Raw genomic sequence first — 17959 nt, 5'->3', positions numbered from 1 at the left:
TATCCTTTGTGGCTTTAGCTCTTCCTGATTCCCTTCACCAACCCCAAGGAAGGTAGTCGGTCTGGACCAGCTGTGAATTGAACATTTTTTTTGCACAAAGGACAGCTAAGTTAGCTGACTGGGAATACTTTTCTGAAGGCAAGAACAATAGCAAACATCATGGACCTGGTTAAACTCTACTGACAATGATGTAGAACTAAAATGTGGTTTATTTGTGTCATAGATTATGATGGTTTGTCAAAAAGTGGGCCTTCTGTGTCTGCCTAACTTTCTTCCCTAAGGAGAAGACAAATTTAGACTTATTTTCTCTTTCAGAAAAGAGGTGACGATTTTGAAACTGTCTCCTTCTGGCTCTCTAACACATGCCGATTTTTGCACTGTTTGAAGCAATACAGTGGAGAAGAGGTGAGAAAACCTCAGTGGTGAAAACAGCACGTTGCACCTTCTTTGACCTTTTAAAGGAAAGTTTTAAAAAATGTCTAAATCATGTTAGTTTCCATACACCCAAACAGGAAATGTACTGCTTCAATGATGTTTGTTGTCTTCCTGTGAACTGAGCAATGATGTAACTTCTTTCTTTTTAGCATTTATGAGCCATCATGGCAAAAACAAAATAAGCATCAGTCACTGAATAATTACTAGAAAACAATTTTTTTTTCTTAAAATGTTATGGTGGTATGTAGAATTAAGATTGGGATATGAAATTGTTTAAAGAAATGAATCTATTTAGGCTAGCTACAGTACCTTAAAGACAACCAACAAAAAAAGCATTATCAAAATTATATATGTAGCTGGGCATAGCTGCACACACCTTTAATCCGAGCACTCTGGACATAGAGACATGTGGATCTCTGTGAGTTCAAGGCCAGGCTGGTCTACAGAATAAGTTCCAGGACAGTCAGGGCCACACAGAGAAACCCTATCTCAAAAGAAAAAAAAAATTATATATGTATATTTGGGTGTATCTAAAAAACACCTATATGGATTTTGTTTGTAGTGAAGTATTCATATGTTGGTCATAGATTTCAACCAAGTATAAAACTGTAAACTATTGATTATTATTGAAAGCTACTTACTATGGTCTGACAGCACTTGATAGACAGGTTTTTGTTTTTGTTTTTTGTTTGTGTTTTTGTCCTTTGATTGTTACATCATCTCAGGCAATTGACATTAAACCCATTCTACAAATGAGCTCAGTGAGGCTCATTCATTAGTCCATGGCCTCTTGACATAAGGAGCAGAGCTGTGACTCCGCATCTGCACAGGTTGGAGACCTGTGGTCTGACCCCGCCCCTTCCAATCTCCCATCCTTTGTCGGATGGCGCAGGAAAGCAGGACAGTAGCACTCTTGCACCCAGAGCACAGGACTGCCATGGCAAGATGACAGGATATACAAAGGTGGGCAGGACAGCCGAGAAGGTGGGCCTGAGAGAGCAGAATCCTGAGGATGGCCTTGAGGCTCCTGCTGAGCCCACACTTAGACTCTGTCGTCCTCTGAGCAGTTCCGTCAGTAGGTGGGGCCGGTGAGCAGTGTGCTGAGGTGTGGAGCGGCTGGGAGAAGAGCTGCTGTCTGGGGAGCTCTTCTAAACCAGTGCTACGGAAAGACTTTCTAAGACCTAACTGAAACCATCACGTAGATACCGTGAGTCAGAATAAGATGACAACGTTCACTTATTTTCTAGTTCATAAAGAAACCTGTCTACTCAAGAATATTATACATTTCCCCCTGGACGTAGCATATACGAACAGGACTATATTTAAAGAGCTAAGAACTAAAAAAGTATTTTCAATTATTTATTTAGTGTTTGGCAGTAGAGCTTCTGTTTTATCGATGAAACATTTTTTTTCTTAAGTTAAATTTCTCCATCTTGCCATTAGAAAGCCTTAAGTATAGATTGCCAAGATTGTCTATTATTGAAAGCTAGTAAATGGAAGAGGGTGACGACAGAAGCAGACACACAGGCAGCAGAATTGAGAACACTATCCTGGCACTGGGCATGAAGGTGCTGAGTAAGTTAGAGTGAGGGGGACAGAGACAGTGAGGCAGACAGACAGTGAGGCACACAGAGACACCGGTTCCCTGCGCACCACTAACATTGTGTTGATTCTAGGGCTTCATGAAACACAACACGTCTCGCCAGAACGAACACTGCCTCACCAATTTTGACCTTGCTGAATATCGGCAAGTGCTGAGCGACTTGGCCATCCAGATCTACCAGCAGCTTGTAAGGGTGTTGGAGAACATCCTGCAGCCAATGATTGGTAAGACAGTGTCCCTGAGCACCACAGTGCTTGCCAGCAAGTGCAGCTAGTGTACATGTGTCAGGCATGTACTCATGTGCAGAACACAGAGCAGTAACTACAACAGAAATCAGTCTCCACGTGACAGACCGTGCTCATGTGAATGTTCCGTTGTCTTATTCCCTTGGGGGATGTAGCATGTATGGTAGGAATTAGTCAAGTACAAATTTGCAGGATATTTTAAATAGCACATTTTTTAAGGTTATGAAACACTGTTATCTCAAGGCAAGTTAGAGGCTCTTCACTGCTTCAGGCTTCTCTCATTTTCTTCCCCTGACCATGTGTTCTCCACGTTTCTTCATTTTCACCTCCCTTAGTGAGCTCATACATTTCATTTTCTTTCACAGACCCATGGTTAAAACAGCTAGGGACATAAAAGTCCAGGAAGGTGATGAGATGCAGTTATTTCTTCTCCTGTGCTGAAGAAGCTATACATTTAAGACACTCTAGATTGGCCAGAATGCAGGAAGTCAACACAGAGGCGAAGGCCAGCTTGCAGCAGTCCTCCTTGTCTTTGCCTGTGTGTCTTGGCTGGACAGGTAGTTTGCCTCTCAGCAGCCCTATCCTGTCCCCATCTCCCAATCATTTAATAGCAACAAGAAATGTTTTCAATCAGTATAAGGTTTGTGGGGAGCTGAGTTTAGCACAAGAAAATATAAAATCAATCTTCAGTCCAGGCACAGTCGTTGTTTTTTAAGGGCCTTCCAGGCAGGGGAGGGACAGCCCAGAGTTGACACCTCAGAGTAGATGTGTCAGAAGCTTTCCGAGGGGAAATAGGCCAGACATTGAGACAGAGGCAACTCTGGAGAAACTGAGGTTTTCCTAAATTCAATTGTGAGGCCCTCAGCACAGGAAGGGGCTCAGCTCTCCAGCGCCACACCACCGTCTCTGACATGTCTTCTCCAAGACTGCATCCCAAGGCCATGCCTTTCTTATGCCTGATGTCAAATACAAACACTTATTTAACCACTCTCAAAAACTTCACAGATACCACATGCATGTGCAGACCCAAAGCTGCTGCTCATTTTAGAAATGCAGCAGTAAGATTACTTAATACTGTGGAAGGTTTTTGCATTTGAAAAACTTACTACTTCGTTAAAGTTTAAAATTCAAAGGCTTATTCTTGGGGCAGTTTCTTCTCCTACTGTTTTCATTCTCACATCATAAAGTGTGTGTGCATGTGTGTGTGTGCATGTGTGTGTGTGCACGTGTGTGTGTGCATGTGTGTGTGTGCATGTGTGTGTGTGCATGTGTGTATGTGCATGTGTGTGTGTGCGTGTGCGTGTGTGTGTGTGTGTGTGTGTGCATGTGTGTGTGTGCATGTGTGTGTGTGCATGTGTGTGTGCACGTGTGTGTGCATGTGTGTGTGCATGTGTGTGTGTGCACGTGTGTGTGCGCGTGTGTGTGTGCATGTGTGTGTGTGCATGTGTGCGCGTGTGTGTGAGAGTATATGCATATATGTGTGCATCTTAACAGTTGAAATGCTTCTACAGTCTCAGGCATGTTAGAGCATGAAACAATCCAGGGTGTATCCGGAGTGAAGCCCACGGGCCTCAGAAAGCGAACGTCCAGTATCGCAGACGAGGGCACCTACACGCTGGACTCCATCCTGCGGCAGCTCAACTCCTTCCACTCAGTCATGTGCCAGCACGGCATGGACCCCGAGCTAATCAAGCAGGTGGTCAAGCAGATGTTCTACATCGTGGGCGCCATCACCCTGAACAACCTCCTCCTGCGCAAAGACATGTGCTCCTGGAGCAAAGGCATGCAGATCAGGTGAGCACACACCAGCATGTGCAGCCTCTTGTCACAGCCCCGCTTGCCTCTCCAGGGCTGGTGACCTGAGGCTGCTGCCACATGGCCGTGCAGTGAGGATAGGACTAGGCTAGAGCCAGTTCCTTGGCCTGGGTGGGTTCTCATTGCTCAGGAGGAAACCCTGCTCCTCTGTTAAGCACCGTATTTGCAGGAGTATAGGGGTGTGCAAGATACACAACCATGTATGCTTGTTTTCTCTTCTTGTGTATCTGTTTTGATTGCACAATAAGCAAATATTAGAAAAAAATGAAACTTTCTAATATTTTGTGGTTGCTCTTAGAAGTATCTTTCCATATTAGAAAATTGAATAAGAATAGACCCAACAGGCTGGAGAGATGGCTCAGTGGTTAAGAGCACTTACAGCCCTTGCACAAGACCCAGGTTAGGTTCAGCACCTACAGGGTCGTTCACAACTGTCTGTATTTCCAGTAGCTCCCTTTTCTGGCCTCTGTGCAAACTTCATGTCCATGGTACATATACATATACCCAACCAAATACTCATACACTTGGTTTTGCCTTTTTAAATTTCTAAGTTAAAGAAAAATAATAGCTCCAAAGAGGTAACGCTTGAATTTGAAGACAAACTATACTCCATTTTTTGCTTATTTTAGTGTCTTGTTTGTTTTAGAGAGACTTGTCTTGGACTCACAGTTTTCTGCTTCAGCTAGGAATGGAGGAATGCACCAACCATGTCCAGCAGCAACGAGTTTTTATACCCACTACTCCTCATCACTGCCGCATCATGTAGCATAACTCGATGTGGCAATGGTTATTCTGAAGCATCCAGTATATTCACCAATATACTGGAAAAAAGGAGAATTTCACCAGGTGGTGGTAGTGCACACCTTTAATCCCAGCACTCAGGAGGTAGAGGCAGGTGGATCTCTGTGAGTTCGAGGCCAGTCTGGTCTACAGATGGAGTTCCAGGAACAGCCAGGGCAACACAGAAACCCTGACTTTAAAAACTAAAAAATAAAAAAAAGGGGGAGGGGGTCCACAAAATCTGTAGTTACTTTCAGCAAACTATAGTGTTCTATATTTACATTCTTATCCACATTTCACTTTAAGGTATTAGCTCTATTCAGAGATTCTAACTTTTCACGAAGACATCTTTTTTTTTTAAAGACAGGGTCTCATGTAGACAGATTCAAACTCACAGTGTCGCCATTGATAACTTTGAACTCCCAATCTTCCTGCCCCTACCTCCCAAGTCCTGGGATTACAGATGTGTGCCACTACACCCAGCTGAAGTCACTCATCTTAAAATCATAAGACCTCCATCTGTCCGATGACTGGAATTGACTGTGTGTCCACCTGCCTTAACTATAGTTTGAAATCTGTCAGATAGCTGGGCATCTCTTAAAATCCTAGCATCTGTGTCATTTCCTTATCTCTCCAGTTTGGTCTTTGTCTCTTCCAAGGGCTTTTCCCTTGCCCTTCCTTCTCTTCTTCTATCCCTACAGAAGCTTGAGCGTGAGGCATATGTTAGGGCATCTGGTTATTCAATCACCCCAATTTGGAGTCTTGAAGAGGTTTGTCCTGCAGACAGAGCCTGTGTCTGAAGTTGCAGAAGCCAGAAGCACATTCCAGTCAGTTGTCTAATAAGGACAGAGTCATGTGATCTATTCAGTTTTGTTTATTAGAAAGTCTAAGAACTTTTCCTCTGAGGGCTTTGTTTCCATCTTCCAATAAGGAGTTGCAGTCTCTTGTCATTCAGTCTTACATAATTATGATTATGAGCCTCATGACTTTATAATGATAAATGTTAAAGCACAGATGATTAGATTTTAGAAAATTTAACAAAAATACTACCTGTCACTTTAACTGACAAGGCTACATACACAAAATTAAGACATTTATGACAGCATTCAGCAAATTTGCATTTTCTCTCTTATTTTTCTCTTACACATTCTCTTTTTATTTTTGGCATAGGTACAATGTCAGTCAACTGGAGGAATGGCTGCGTGACAAGAATCTGATGAACAGTGGGGCCAAAGAGACGCTGGAGCCTCTTATTCAGGCCGCTCAGCTTTTGCAAGTGAAAAAGAAAACTGATGATGATGCAGAAGCCATATGCTCCATGTGCAACGCCCTGACCACTGCCCAGGTACCGCAGCCCCCCCAGGGCGGCTCACCATAGTTGCCATCCCAGGGCAGCTCAGAGAAGTCAGGCCTGGCCATCACTCTTCTCTCCACATTGACCTCCTCCCTTAACAGAGAAGATACATGTCTATGTAAATCTAAAAGAGAGGAGATTTTACTATCAATTCACATTTAAGTTCTACTCATAGTCATCTGTAGAATATTCAGCAAAGAGTAAGCGGTCCCCTATATAATGTTCTAGGCCCTGCAGTACAACCTGGAATAGAACAAAGTCCCTGCTCTCGTGGGGCGTGTATTCTGTGGAGCTCCAATTCCACGAAGTTATTTCTATGGTATTAAATTTTTTTCGTTTGGTTTTTTTGAGACAGGGTTTCTCTATGTAGCCTCAGCTATCCTGGACTTACTTTGCAGACCAGGATGGCCTGGAACTCACAGCGATCCGCCTGCCTCTGCCTCCCTGAGTTCTGGGATTAAAGGTGTGTGCCACCATCCCAGATTTGATTACTGGTTCTTTAGATTGTTCTGTTTGGGACTAGCAAGGTGGCTCAGGCACTTAGAGCCAAGCCTGACAACCTTAGCTTGATCCCTGAGATCTGCATGATAGAAGGAGAGAACCAGAGAACCAACTCTCATGGCTTGTCCTCTGACATCCACATATATGCTCTACCACTGTCCACATATGTACACACAGTCACAAAGTAATTTGTACTCTCTCAGGTCTTGAAATGATTAATTTTCATCACACAGTATCATACTTGTGGAGCTAAATTCTTTAATTAATAATAAAAAATCTCCACCCTCATGAGCTTACAAATCTGTAGGGAAATAGAAGTGCATGACAGTATAAAAAAAAATCATAGAAAATTCTGTTCATAATGCTTTACAAAAATCACTGGGGATGATGACAGGCTGTTCTGAGAGGTATCACTCAGCAGCCTTGAACTTAAGGAAGGGGACAGGACAGGAATGGGATTAGTGGAAACAGCAGCTGGTTGGTTCTTTGCAGCACTGAGTCTTCATCTTCCTGATGCTCAGCTCTTCACCTGGGGCTAGTGTGGTTCACTTCACGCAGGGAAAATGGCTGGAACCACAGTCGGAAGCTTCTTAGTGCGGAACTCGTGTTTACAGAAATTGTTGCTGTAAACCTGTGTGTGGAAAATTGCAGTACTAGAGACGGTCTTGAGAACTCCTCCATTTCTGCCAATGGGAAGTAATAGTGGGCAAAACCCAACTTACAGATGTTGTCCTCCCGCTTCTCAAGAATGTGCTCTAGCACTTACTATTTCAACTTTAGCACGTGCCCCCGAGTTAGGCGGACCTGCGCTTCGCTTTTTATCTCTTTGTTAAGTTTCCGTGGGCAGTGCTTCTTTGTGCAGTCCTAACCCTCGCCTCCGAGTGGCTGACTCCCGAGCTGGGTGTGCCACCCGCAGCCTGGTCGGTATTCCTGCCTTTTATCCATGTCGCTCTGGTGCCTACCTCCCTCTGCATGTGGACTGGCATTGTCCTGTATGAGGATTTCTGTTTAACTTACATAAATAACCACACACTACTGTGATAACAAGTGTGTTAGCACAGCTTTGAACAATAACTTGGAAGAGAGGCTGCGTAGGAAAACCATATCTCAAGACTAACAAACAAAGAAAACAGTTCATTAAGGACAGAAATCACTTTCTACCTTAAATAAGCAATGATGTTCTTGAAGCTAACCTGGGCTACATAGTGAATTGTAGGCCAGAAAACCTGTCTCAAACCCTCCAGTACCATAAAATAAAAAGAGAAATGACCATTTTTTTTAATTTTAAGACCATTTTAAATTTACTTCTTAACTTGTTGATTAAATTTTTGTAATTTATTTACCTTTATTTTATGTGCAGGTTTTTTGCCTGCATGTATGTCTATGTGAGAGTGTCAGATCTTGGAGTTACAGACAGTTGTAGGTCTGTGTAGATGCTGTGATTTGAACCCAGGTCCTCTGGAAGAACAGTCATGCCCTTCACCACTGAGCCTTCTCTCTAACCCTTGGTTAAATTTCTTTAAAGATTTTGTTTTTTGTGTTATTTATTATACTAACTTTCTTTTTAAACATATTAATTTTTGGGATTGTTTAAAAAGAAAAATATTTAATCCTGTTACTTGTAATAGGGCCATATGCACTTTGATGTGAAGACAGCAAGTTGCAGAATAGTATTAACAGAATTCATTCCATATGTATAAAAATAGCATAAGCCAGACTGTGTAGAAAGTAGCTCAGTGGTGGTCCAGGATGTGGTTAGCCATTGTTGCTTTAGGAGAGGGAGAGAATAAAATTAGGGGCACTGTTTTTCCATGTTATGATTTGTACTGTTTGGATGTTTTTCTAATTTTTTTTTCTTGTTGTTATATGACTCCATTCTTCTTCTAAAACATAAAATACAAAGGCAAGCGAGCCCTTTGGTCTCTCCTTCCCTCTCTCCCAGCTCACCCCAAATGGAACTGAAAGGGAGTACACAGGTCCTTCCCATTCACCAGATCATGAAGAGCCAGCCTGTGTGTGTAATATTCCAAAAACTTTACCCTTTATCTCTCCAGATCGTCAAGGTGTTGAATCTGTACACACCCGTCAATGAGTTTGAAGAAAGGGTCTCTGTTTCATTTATCCGTACTATACAGGTAGGACACTTTTTTCTTTCTTACTTATCACATGGTCATTTGAATGGAATATCCACAATGTTTTGGAAGGATAATGTGTTTTTATCTTTTACTTTTCCATTTTACTTATTTTGTAGTGCATTAACTTTTTAATATAAGTTTATAGTCTATAAATATTTTTAAACATTTTTTTAATTTTTTTACTTATTACAATTTATTTACTTTGTATTCCAGCTGTAGCCCCTCCCTCATCCCCTCCCAATTCTGTCCTCCCTCCCTCTTCTCCTCCCATGCCCCTTCCCCAGTCCACTGATAGGGGAGGTCTTCCTCCCCTCCCATCTGACCCTAGCCTATCAGGTCTCATCAAGGCTGGCTGCATTGTCTTCCTCTGTGGCCTGGTAAGGCTGCTCCCCACTCAGGGGGTGTGGTCAAAGAGGAGGCCAATCAGTTCATGTCACAGACAGCCCCTGTTTCCCTTACTAGGAAACCCACTTGGAGACTGAGATGCCATGAGCTACATCTGTGCAGGGGTTCTAGGTTATCTCCATGCATGGTCCTTGGTTGGAGTATCAGTCCCCTGTGCACAGATTTTTCAACAATTCTAATTAAAGTTTTTTTATAGAAATTTTGGTAGAAAAATATCTTACAAATTTGGACTGATATCCTGTTTGTCTTTTTTCTTAATCTTCTCAGATGCGGTTACGAGACAGAAAAGACTCTCCACAGCTACTCATGGATGCTAAACATATCTTTCCTGTCACTTTTCCCTTTAACCCATCCTCCCTGGCCCTAGAAACCATCCAGATCCCGGCCAGCCTGGGCCTGGGCTTCATTGCACGGGTTTAAAGTGCTGTCCAGGCATACATAGAAAATGCAATTCTCTTCCGAATATGAACAGTTTCCAGAGAGCTACTGAAAATACATTTTTAAAGAAGTACTGATTGTCTTTAAAAGAAGATGTCATTAACTGGAAATCTCCCTAGAATCCTTTTGCTTGGGAAGAGACTCCTTATGTTGTGTTACCTTAAATCAACATTCATTGATCAGTTGGGAATCCTGAATTTATACACAGCTGAATGATGGTAGGGAGGAATGAAAGGAAGGGCAAAAAGTGTGTGTCTTCAGCTGACAGCATCTATTTTACATCTTTAGTGCTGCATTTAAGTGGCATATAGAAATACAATTCCATACGTATGAACTGTTGTTAACAAGGCACAAAGAACTGAAAGAAAAATCACCACTGAATACATATCATATCAGCTTAGGAGCCAATCATGTTGATACTGTCAAACTGGATCAAAAAAATAAACTGGCAATATGTAAAGTAACTGGCCAAGTAACTTCCTTATTTGTGTCACTATGGCATAGCGATATGAAAGATGCTGGTTTGCTAGATAGCATAGATGCCCTTTTGTACTGTAGCTTACTGAGCATCTTAAATTGCTGCTACATGGTGTCTCCTGATGTGATAGTCTTACTAGGCACCACATAATAAGCTTCTGTTTTATCCTCTCTGTTTACGATTCAACCAGATTAGTTCTAACTGGATTATATGCAATTATCCACAGGCTCATCTGCAGGAGTAGCAGACACTGGGAGAGTTGTGCAGTAATAGGACAAGACGCTTGGTGTTAGGTGTAGAGCTAGACAGAGTGGCTGTTGATGTCATTGCTGACCAGGATGTATTGCTCGATATGCTAGTTAATTCCATCTGTGTGGATATTGCGTCATGGGATAGTGTTCTGTAAACTTGTTGTTTTTAGTTCCCAGATCTGATTCTTGCCATGCATATGTTCAACCTTGACCAGTTTTCTTTTTAATTTATTACGTGTTAGTTAGCCTCAGTCACTATCTAGAGAGGACTATCAGAGTATTTATAATTCAGACCTCGAAACTTTGATTATCCTGTAACTTATTTAAAAAGGCATATAATAAATCATTGTAATTCAGGGGGGTTGGGTGTTGAAACCTCTATAAATTTTCTCAGATACCATTGGATACTTTAAAAACATCATATTATAAATACATTAAGAAGATTTATGTAAGAAATATAAAAAGATTATTAAATTTTATAGAGGATTTGGTTCAGTAAGACCCAGATTCTGTAAGTTTTCATTATGAAATTCTAATTAAGTATATTCTCCAATTTTTTCTGGAAATCTTATATAATAAATCCTTCAGGTTGTATAAGAGCAAATTTTTAGCTTTCATTCCTCTGGTTGTTAATTACAGTCATCAATTTGTATAACTTAACCTGTAAGATGGTCTATAACAGTGACATTTAAGTATGTGCAATATTATTGATGAGAGCTAAACAGTTTCAAGTCAGAGATAAGTACTGTTATTAAACAGCAATTATTGTTCATTATCTTCCTGGAGACTGAATGTCCTTGTTTACAAAGTAAGAGGGTTGGACACCTGGTTGTTCCGGCCACTTCCCCATTTACAGCTCCCTCATGCTTGGTTCCTAGAGGAAGGGGCCAGTTAGTCCATCCTGCTGAAAGCCCAGTGTTTAGTGCCTGTCAGTTCCCTAGGGTTGATACGGTAAATTACAACTTTGTGTAGCCACAACCTTTTCTTACTGTGCATCATTTAGGTACTTTAGAATATCCTAATATATTTGTTTTATTTGAAAGTTACTTAGTTTAAGTAATTTTTGTTATGTGATGAACTGTTTTTTGTTTGGGGGATTTTTTTTTTTTTTTTTTTTTTTTTTTTTTTTGTAGTGCTGGGAATTGAACCCAGGGCCTCTTGTGTGTTAAATAAGTACTCTATCACTGAGCTACAGTCTCAACCTTTATTCAGTTCTAATACATTTATTTATTTGCGGAATCCTGAAACACTAATTCAGCCAGCTTCAACTTTCCTGGGTTTTCAGTATTGTTTCGGTGAACAGTTAGTGCTTGAAGCCATTTCATTAGTACTGAGTGTGTCAGAAAGCAGAGAGGGGTGGCGGGTGGAAGAGTTGCTAGGCAAACGGTCATGTGTAGGCTGCCTTCCCTCAGCCCTGGCAGGCCTCCCACACCCTGCTCCCAGCTTAGTCCTGAGTAGGACGATTGTCGCACACCGAGTCTTGTCTTCGAGATCATGCTGTCCCTGAAACCTTTTTTCCTACTTCAGGCATTTGTGTCCTGCAGTTTCTATCCAGCACTTTTTCTTATTATTTTCCTCTGCTGTCCAGAGCTGGAGCTCCAGTTCCATAGCTTTTCCCACTCTGGTTTTTCCTGTTTCAGTGACAATGGCTCAGTCTCTCTATAACTCTAAGCTTCAACTCTTTCAAGCCTCTTCAGAACCTCAGATGGGGATCTGAGTTATAGTCCTCAGAAGAATACCTTATAACCAGGGAACCTCAAGACCTGGTGAGTGAGCGTGTGCACTGCCTTGTCAAGGTGGCTCAGGTTTGTGCTCACCAGGTGTCCGTTAGGCTGAGGAAGGACCACTGGCCTCCACTCTCATCCATGCTCTCTCCCCTAGCCTCAGACACATGCTCACCTTTCCCCTGCCTGTCCCCCTCCCCACGTCCCTCGACCTAGTCACATCAGCGGAATGGTTTTCTGTGACCCTAGCTGGCATGCATGGGACTGGACTTTTGGTGTCTGTGCACACACCCTCGCTGTTCTCACTTCTGTAACATTATCACGAATCGGCTTGTCCATAATTCCAGTGTGACGTGCTTGTACTACAGAGAAGGAGCTCTTGAAAGACACCAGGGCAGCTCTTCCTTGCAGCAGCCCCTGCCCAGTAGCCACCGCTGTTCCTGCTGTAGATGCAGCTCCCTCCCTTGGGATCCGAGGTGATCCCTACCCTTCCTGTAGCTTTTCTTAGCCCAAGGCCTGAGTCTGCCTTGGAGTAACTCAAAATGGGGAAAGACAAACATGAAACAAAATGGCTCCTTTGGAAGCTTTGAACATTGCATATCACCCGGCACAGCTTTGGAAAGCAAAGGTACAGATGATAACCCAAAGCCGAGTGGTAGGAGATTGAGATCTGTGCCAGTTCAGATGACGTGCTTTGTTACTGGTCCATTTCAGTAGATAAAGAAAGATTCCTTGTGAGCAAGTGTGTGTGATACACTTATTCAATAGTGCATACAGGAGCTGTCACAATACTTAGGGTGTTGGTGTCTTGATTATTGTGAGAAATCACTTTTCCGACAGTTCTAGGAAAAGAGCTACTGCCATCCTGAGAAGCCCACAGAGTTCCCCCTCTCACACTCACAGTCACTAGTTGAGAGTTCTTCAGGAGGCATAGTCAAGGGTCCTCTGGGTGACAGCAGCCTGGCAGGAGGGAGAGCAAATGTCCGTGTGTGACGCTGCATGGTCCTGTGGAAAGCAGTGCAGAAATAGCACCCGTGTGTATGTGCTTCTCGCCAGCACTCTTCCTCTGTTACCTCACTTCCTCACAGCCACAGGAGACTGCTCCCACAGTCTCTGTGGATGGGAATTTGGGACAATGATATGGTCAGTGACTAGCTGCGGGTGCCACTGCCCTCTGGCAGTGAGGGCGGAGGCCGCCCTGTTCCTCCTGATGCTGTGGGGTGCCCTGGGCTGGTAGGGGTGCTCTTCGTCTTTACTGGCGTGTGGAAACAGACAAATGAAGAGCACCAACTCACTTGCTGGGCGGCCAGGGCACAGTGCTTACAGCGCCAGCTGTGACAGGCTCGCCTGTTGTCGGGAGCCAGTGCTCCCCAACAGGGGACTCTCAAGTTAGGGGCTGTCTGAGCTAAAAGGTCAGGAGGCAGTGAAAACCTCAGGCGTGAAGAGGCAAGGCAGGCCACTCTCCACACGCCTGAGGTTTCCCTGCGGGAGCCCCTGGCTAAGTGCACAGCCCACCGAGAGCTCTATTCTAGGTACGCTCTGCTGCCCAGGGGAGCCCAGGACAGTGAGCACCTCCCTCCCTGGGGCTGTTTGCTGTAGGTGAGTCCGCGTATGCTTGGAAGTGCCACAGCATGCCACAGGAGGGAAATTAGGCGCTGTGCTGTGGGCATGCATGCTTGAGGCCACAAGCATTTTGTGGCAAGTGCTTTGTAATTTGTTCTCAGGCTGTGCTGTGAGGGCCGCCTTAACCCTTGCCCCTTCCCTTTTAGAGCTGCCTTAAGTTCCCCAGAACTTGTCCTCAGTGAGGGATATTCTACCATGTTTCTTGAGGTTTCGTAAGGATTTGGATTGGGTGCAGCTTCCAACCACTGATTCCTTTCTCCCCTTCCTGCATCTCCTGCCACCTCTGTACTGTCATTCCCAAACGGAGATTAACATCTATAAAGCAACCAATGAAACGCTAGCTTTTAGAATATTTCTGGGTTAGAGCAGCTCCCTGTGACAGTAAGCGAAGAGCATGCATGGAAGCAGGACAGAAGTCAGAATATCCACGGGGGTCTTGCCTTTCACTGATGCTTTCTAATAAAGGCAAAAATACAACTCTAAAAACTTTGTATGGACATCCTTTTAAAATGTAAAGGTGCTCTACTGTAAAAGGCTGACTAAAAACAGGAAAATAGCTGTATTAAGTTCTGACCCATTATAGTACCTAAACTAACTTTAAAATTATAATCAGTTTCTCCATAGATCAAAACCAAAAGATGCCACGTCAAACATCTCCCAAATGCATTTTATAATTTTTTTTTTTTATAATTTGGTCTAGCTAAAAAAAAAAAAAAAAACGTTCACTAGCTTAATTTAGTGGGTAGAATTAGACTCATAACATATCTGAAGACAACTAACATTTCCTTGGCACCGTGATATTGTTTGGAATATTTGGGAAAGTTTTAGGTTTGTTTTTTAAGGTTGAAATTGTTGTGTATAATGCTTGGAAAATTAATGCGTTCCCATGCGTTTTCCAGAGTCAGTGGTTTCTAATGATGTGTTGTTGTTACATGTTATAAAATCTTAGCCTCTCTAAGTCATGTGAGCCGTTATTTTTTCCTACAAGTGATTTCTCCTTTAAGTGTGAGTATGTGTTGTGATTTATGATCCCTGATTATGTTCTTCTTTGGGTTCCTGAGGAAATACTGATTTTCTTGTGTTCTTGGAAATTTTCAGTTGTTCCAGCAGTATTGCACAGATGAGCTCATGGCATTTAACATACTGTGTTTTTATTTTAACTGTTTATAACTTATTGTGAAAAAGACCTGCCTTTGAAATACAGTGAAATGCAGCATTGCAGTTTACAAATCTTTTTCTTCCCTGGATCTGGAGAAGGAACTTTCTTGATCTACACAGTTAATCTGTGCAAAGTGGTTAAGTAAGGAAGCAGAAATGCTGAAAGGTGAGAGGTGCCACCAGGCCTTTCCGGATCTGACTGAACCCTCTTCAGAGTATCACACAGGAAATCTTCTAGAATGTTAATGATTCACCTCATATCAACGAAAGCCTTGGAAACATGAGTTTTTCACTGGATATCACCTAATGCTAAAAGAAAAGCCAAAACAATATCAGAATGACATTTTATGCTCTAAATTTGTAGCTGTCTAATGTGCTTACTGTGTATCTGTCATTAGTGCTGTATTCTCCTAGCTATTGTAGAAAATTGTTGAAATAAAGATAAGGACATAAAGGAGCTTTGTCTGTGTCTATAAACTGCCTTCACATTTTAAAACAAAACAAGCTGTTACTCCGAAGGTTAATTGATGTGAGTGTAGTCTCTAATGAGCATATCAAAGGGTCTTGGAAACCGAAAAGTTGGCTAGTTCTGTCTGTCCTGGAAAACGGTGACGTGAAAACTGCCAAACACTTAAGCAAGCATATCAGCTAAACTAGCTGAGGCACCATAGCTTCTCTTCAAGAGAAAGTCATACCTGGATATCATCAGATTCTCTGACGGAAAAAAAAATAGAACCTAGGGATCTGCGAGTGAAATGTGGGGCTTCCGAAAGTTTAAACAAGATTTGTGTCAAAAGTTCAGCTTTCAGTGCAGTAGGAAAAGAGACTACTGTTCAGAACAGGATGAAGGTCAAAGGATGTGTGTGTGTGTGACATGGGACACTCCTTTGGATGGAGAAGGAATAACCTGATTGTCGTAGCCTCATCTTTAGTCATCATACGGAAACGTGAGTACTGAGTTCTACCATAGATTGTACCCCACTTTCACATCAGGACAGGTCCATTCATCAGACTCATTTATCACAGATTTTCCTTTCCAGGGCACCACACCAGGCCCAGAAATGCAGCAGCAGGAGTCATGACGTTCCACTGCTAGCCCAGGGAAGTACATAGTCGTGTATACATCAAGAAGTTACAAAGTCATAAAAAAAAAATTGAGATTTGCAAACAGTTTCTAAATAGATTAGAACTCAGTCGAGGTTGTGTCTCCCAGAGTAAAACCACTCTCACTATGGCATTTGATATAATCATTAGAATTATTTTCTGGAATAATGGATAGAAGTCAAACTAAGCTTGACCCCAAAGGGAATCCATTTCTGGACATAACAGCCCAGGGATGCATCTAGGTGCCCAGTCATTGGCCTCAGGGATGGACACATTGCTTTTCTGTATTTTGGCTCCATTAGCCAGGGTCTCCCCACGTGGTGACAGAGAGAGAGAGCTCTCGGAAGCACAGCTCTGCCACCCAGCCTCTCTGATAGCATCGCACAGCTCAGTATGGAGCCTCTTTGGCCAGTTTGAGTTCTACATCCATTCTTAATCACTGTGTCCAGGGAAACCGAGCCTGCCAGCCTGAGCCACACTCCACCGCTGAACTTCGAGTCACCACAGAAACCGGGTGGGTACGGCGGCAGTGGGTGGGTACGGCGGCAGTGGGGGGCCGAGGCAAGGATGGGAAGCGGTCAATCAGAAGTGAAAGCAACACCATCTGATCATAGGAGAGAATGGAGCAGCTGTGGGTAGCCCTGGTGGTGTGCCACGTTCCTGAACAGGTGGGGCTGCTGGGTTCCAGGAGGAGTGTACCAGAGTGAGAATACAGAGAGGTCAGTAAGTAAGGCATTGTACCGTTGGCGGATTCCAACATGGCATTTACCACCCAGAGCAAGATCTTCCCAGGCCATTGTATCCTCAACATGGCCTACTGTGCTGCTGAAACCAAAGCCTAGACATTGAGGGGGAAGTGGCAACATAAAAACCCATCTAATTAAAAAAAAATTTACTTTCTTACTATGTATACAGTGCTCTGGCTACATGTATGCTTACATACCAGAAGAGGGCTCCAGATCTCATTACAGATGGTTATGAGCCACCATGTGGTTGCTGGGAATTGAACTCAGGATGTCTGGAAGAGCAGCCAGTGCTCTTAACCTCTGAGCCATCTCTCCAGCCCCTGTCTTATGATCTCACTAGCATGGTGTCAACCACTGTGGTAGACTAGATGAGGTTCAGCAGAGAACTCAAGTCCTGAGGTGACTTGGCCTGGGAAAGTAGTGAAGGGAGGCAGGACTAGAACAAGTGCCGAGATCTCCAAGCACTATCCGGCCCGAGGCAGGAGAACTGCAGGTTCTAGGTTAGCCTGAGCTACATGATCAAATCAGGGGAGCATGGACTACAGAGTACAGTTTTGTCAGGAAAACAACCGTGTCAAGGCTCCTCTGTGCAGACGGCCCTGAATTCCATCCCGAGTACCGAGGAGAGGGGGTGGTGGAGTGAATGAGTGCTGTGAGACCCAGAAGCGGGATAGGAATTATCCATGAAACCTAAATATTGTGGTAAATGGATATATTTTGAAATATCAGGAAAGTCACCACTGAGGGAACAAAATGCCAAAAGTTTGTATCATCAAGAAACTTGAATGAGAGCGAATTCAGCTAATGTTAACCTACTCTGGGAAACACACACTGAGAAGACCTGGGCTATAGCAAAGATTCAGGCCCTAAGCTAGGAAGAGTTGAAGATACAGGCCCCCTTTTTCACATATCCCCTGCTGGTTGTTAAAATCAGGATTCTAAGCTGAATGGCCTGAGCTAGGATGGCAACCACTACATAAAAGGATGGGAAACCTATGTGGGAGAAGAGAAGCCTGTGTGGTAGAGGGCAGAGGTAGACATTAGGTGTCTTCTTCAGTCACTCCTTGCCCTATTTTTGGAGACAGGAAGAATTCATTCATTCATGTAGTTTGGCTGCCAGGGAGCTCCAGGCATCAATGTGTATGTGAGTCCTGGGGATCTGAA

The 17959-nt window shown here is 43.2% G+C and overlaps 1 protein-coding gene across 4 annotated transcripts in view; it reads left to right on the top strand.

The window, feature by feature from the left end:
• Myo5a (myosin VA) overlaps positions 1 to 15402 on the top strand; it is a 157286-nt gene extending 141884 nt beyond the window's left edge. For all 4 annotated transcript variants that reach the window (XM_060384753.1, XM_060384752.1, XM_060384751.1 and 1 more), the window contains 6 exons: positions 316 to 405; positions 2112 to 2262; positions 3795 to 4077; positions 6049 to 6223; positions 8788 to 8868; positions 9541 to 15402. In XM_060384753.1, the coding sequence (XP_060240736.1) occupies positions 316 to 405; positions 2112 to 2262; positions 3795 to 4077; positions 6049 to 6223; positions 8788 to 8868; positions 9541 to 9693 (933 nt within the window). In that variant the 3' untranslated portion in view covers positions 9694 to 15402. The remainder of the gene's footprint in view (positions 1 to 315; positions 406 to 2111; positions 2263 to 3794; positions 4078 to 6048; positions 6224 to 8787; positions 8869 to 9540) is intronic.
• The last annotated feature ends 2557 nt before the right edge of the window (positions 15403 to 17959 follow it).

The sequence above is a fragment of the Meriones unguiculatus genome, chromosome 6 (assembly GCF_030254825.1).
Source record: "Meriones unguiculatus strain TT.TT164.6M chromosome 6, Bangor_MerUng_6.1, whole genome shotgun sequence".
NCBI lineage: Eukaryota > Metazoa > Chordata > Mammalia > Rodentia > Muridae > Meriones > Meriones unguiculatus.
The sequence above is the reverse complement of the archived record's forward strand: the minus strand, read 5'-3'. Positions and strand labels throughout refer to the sequence as shown.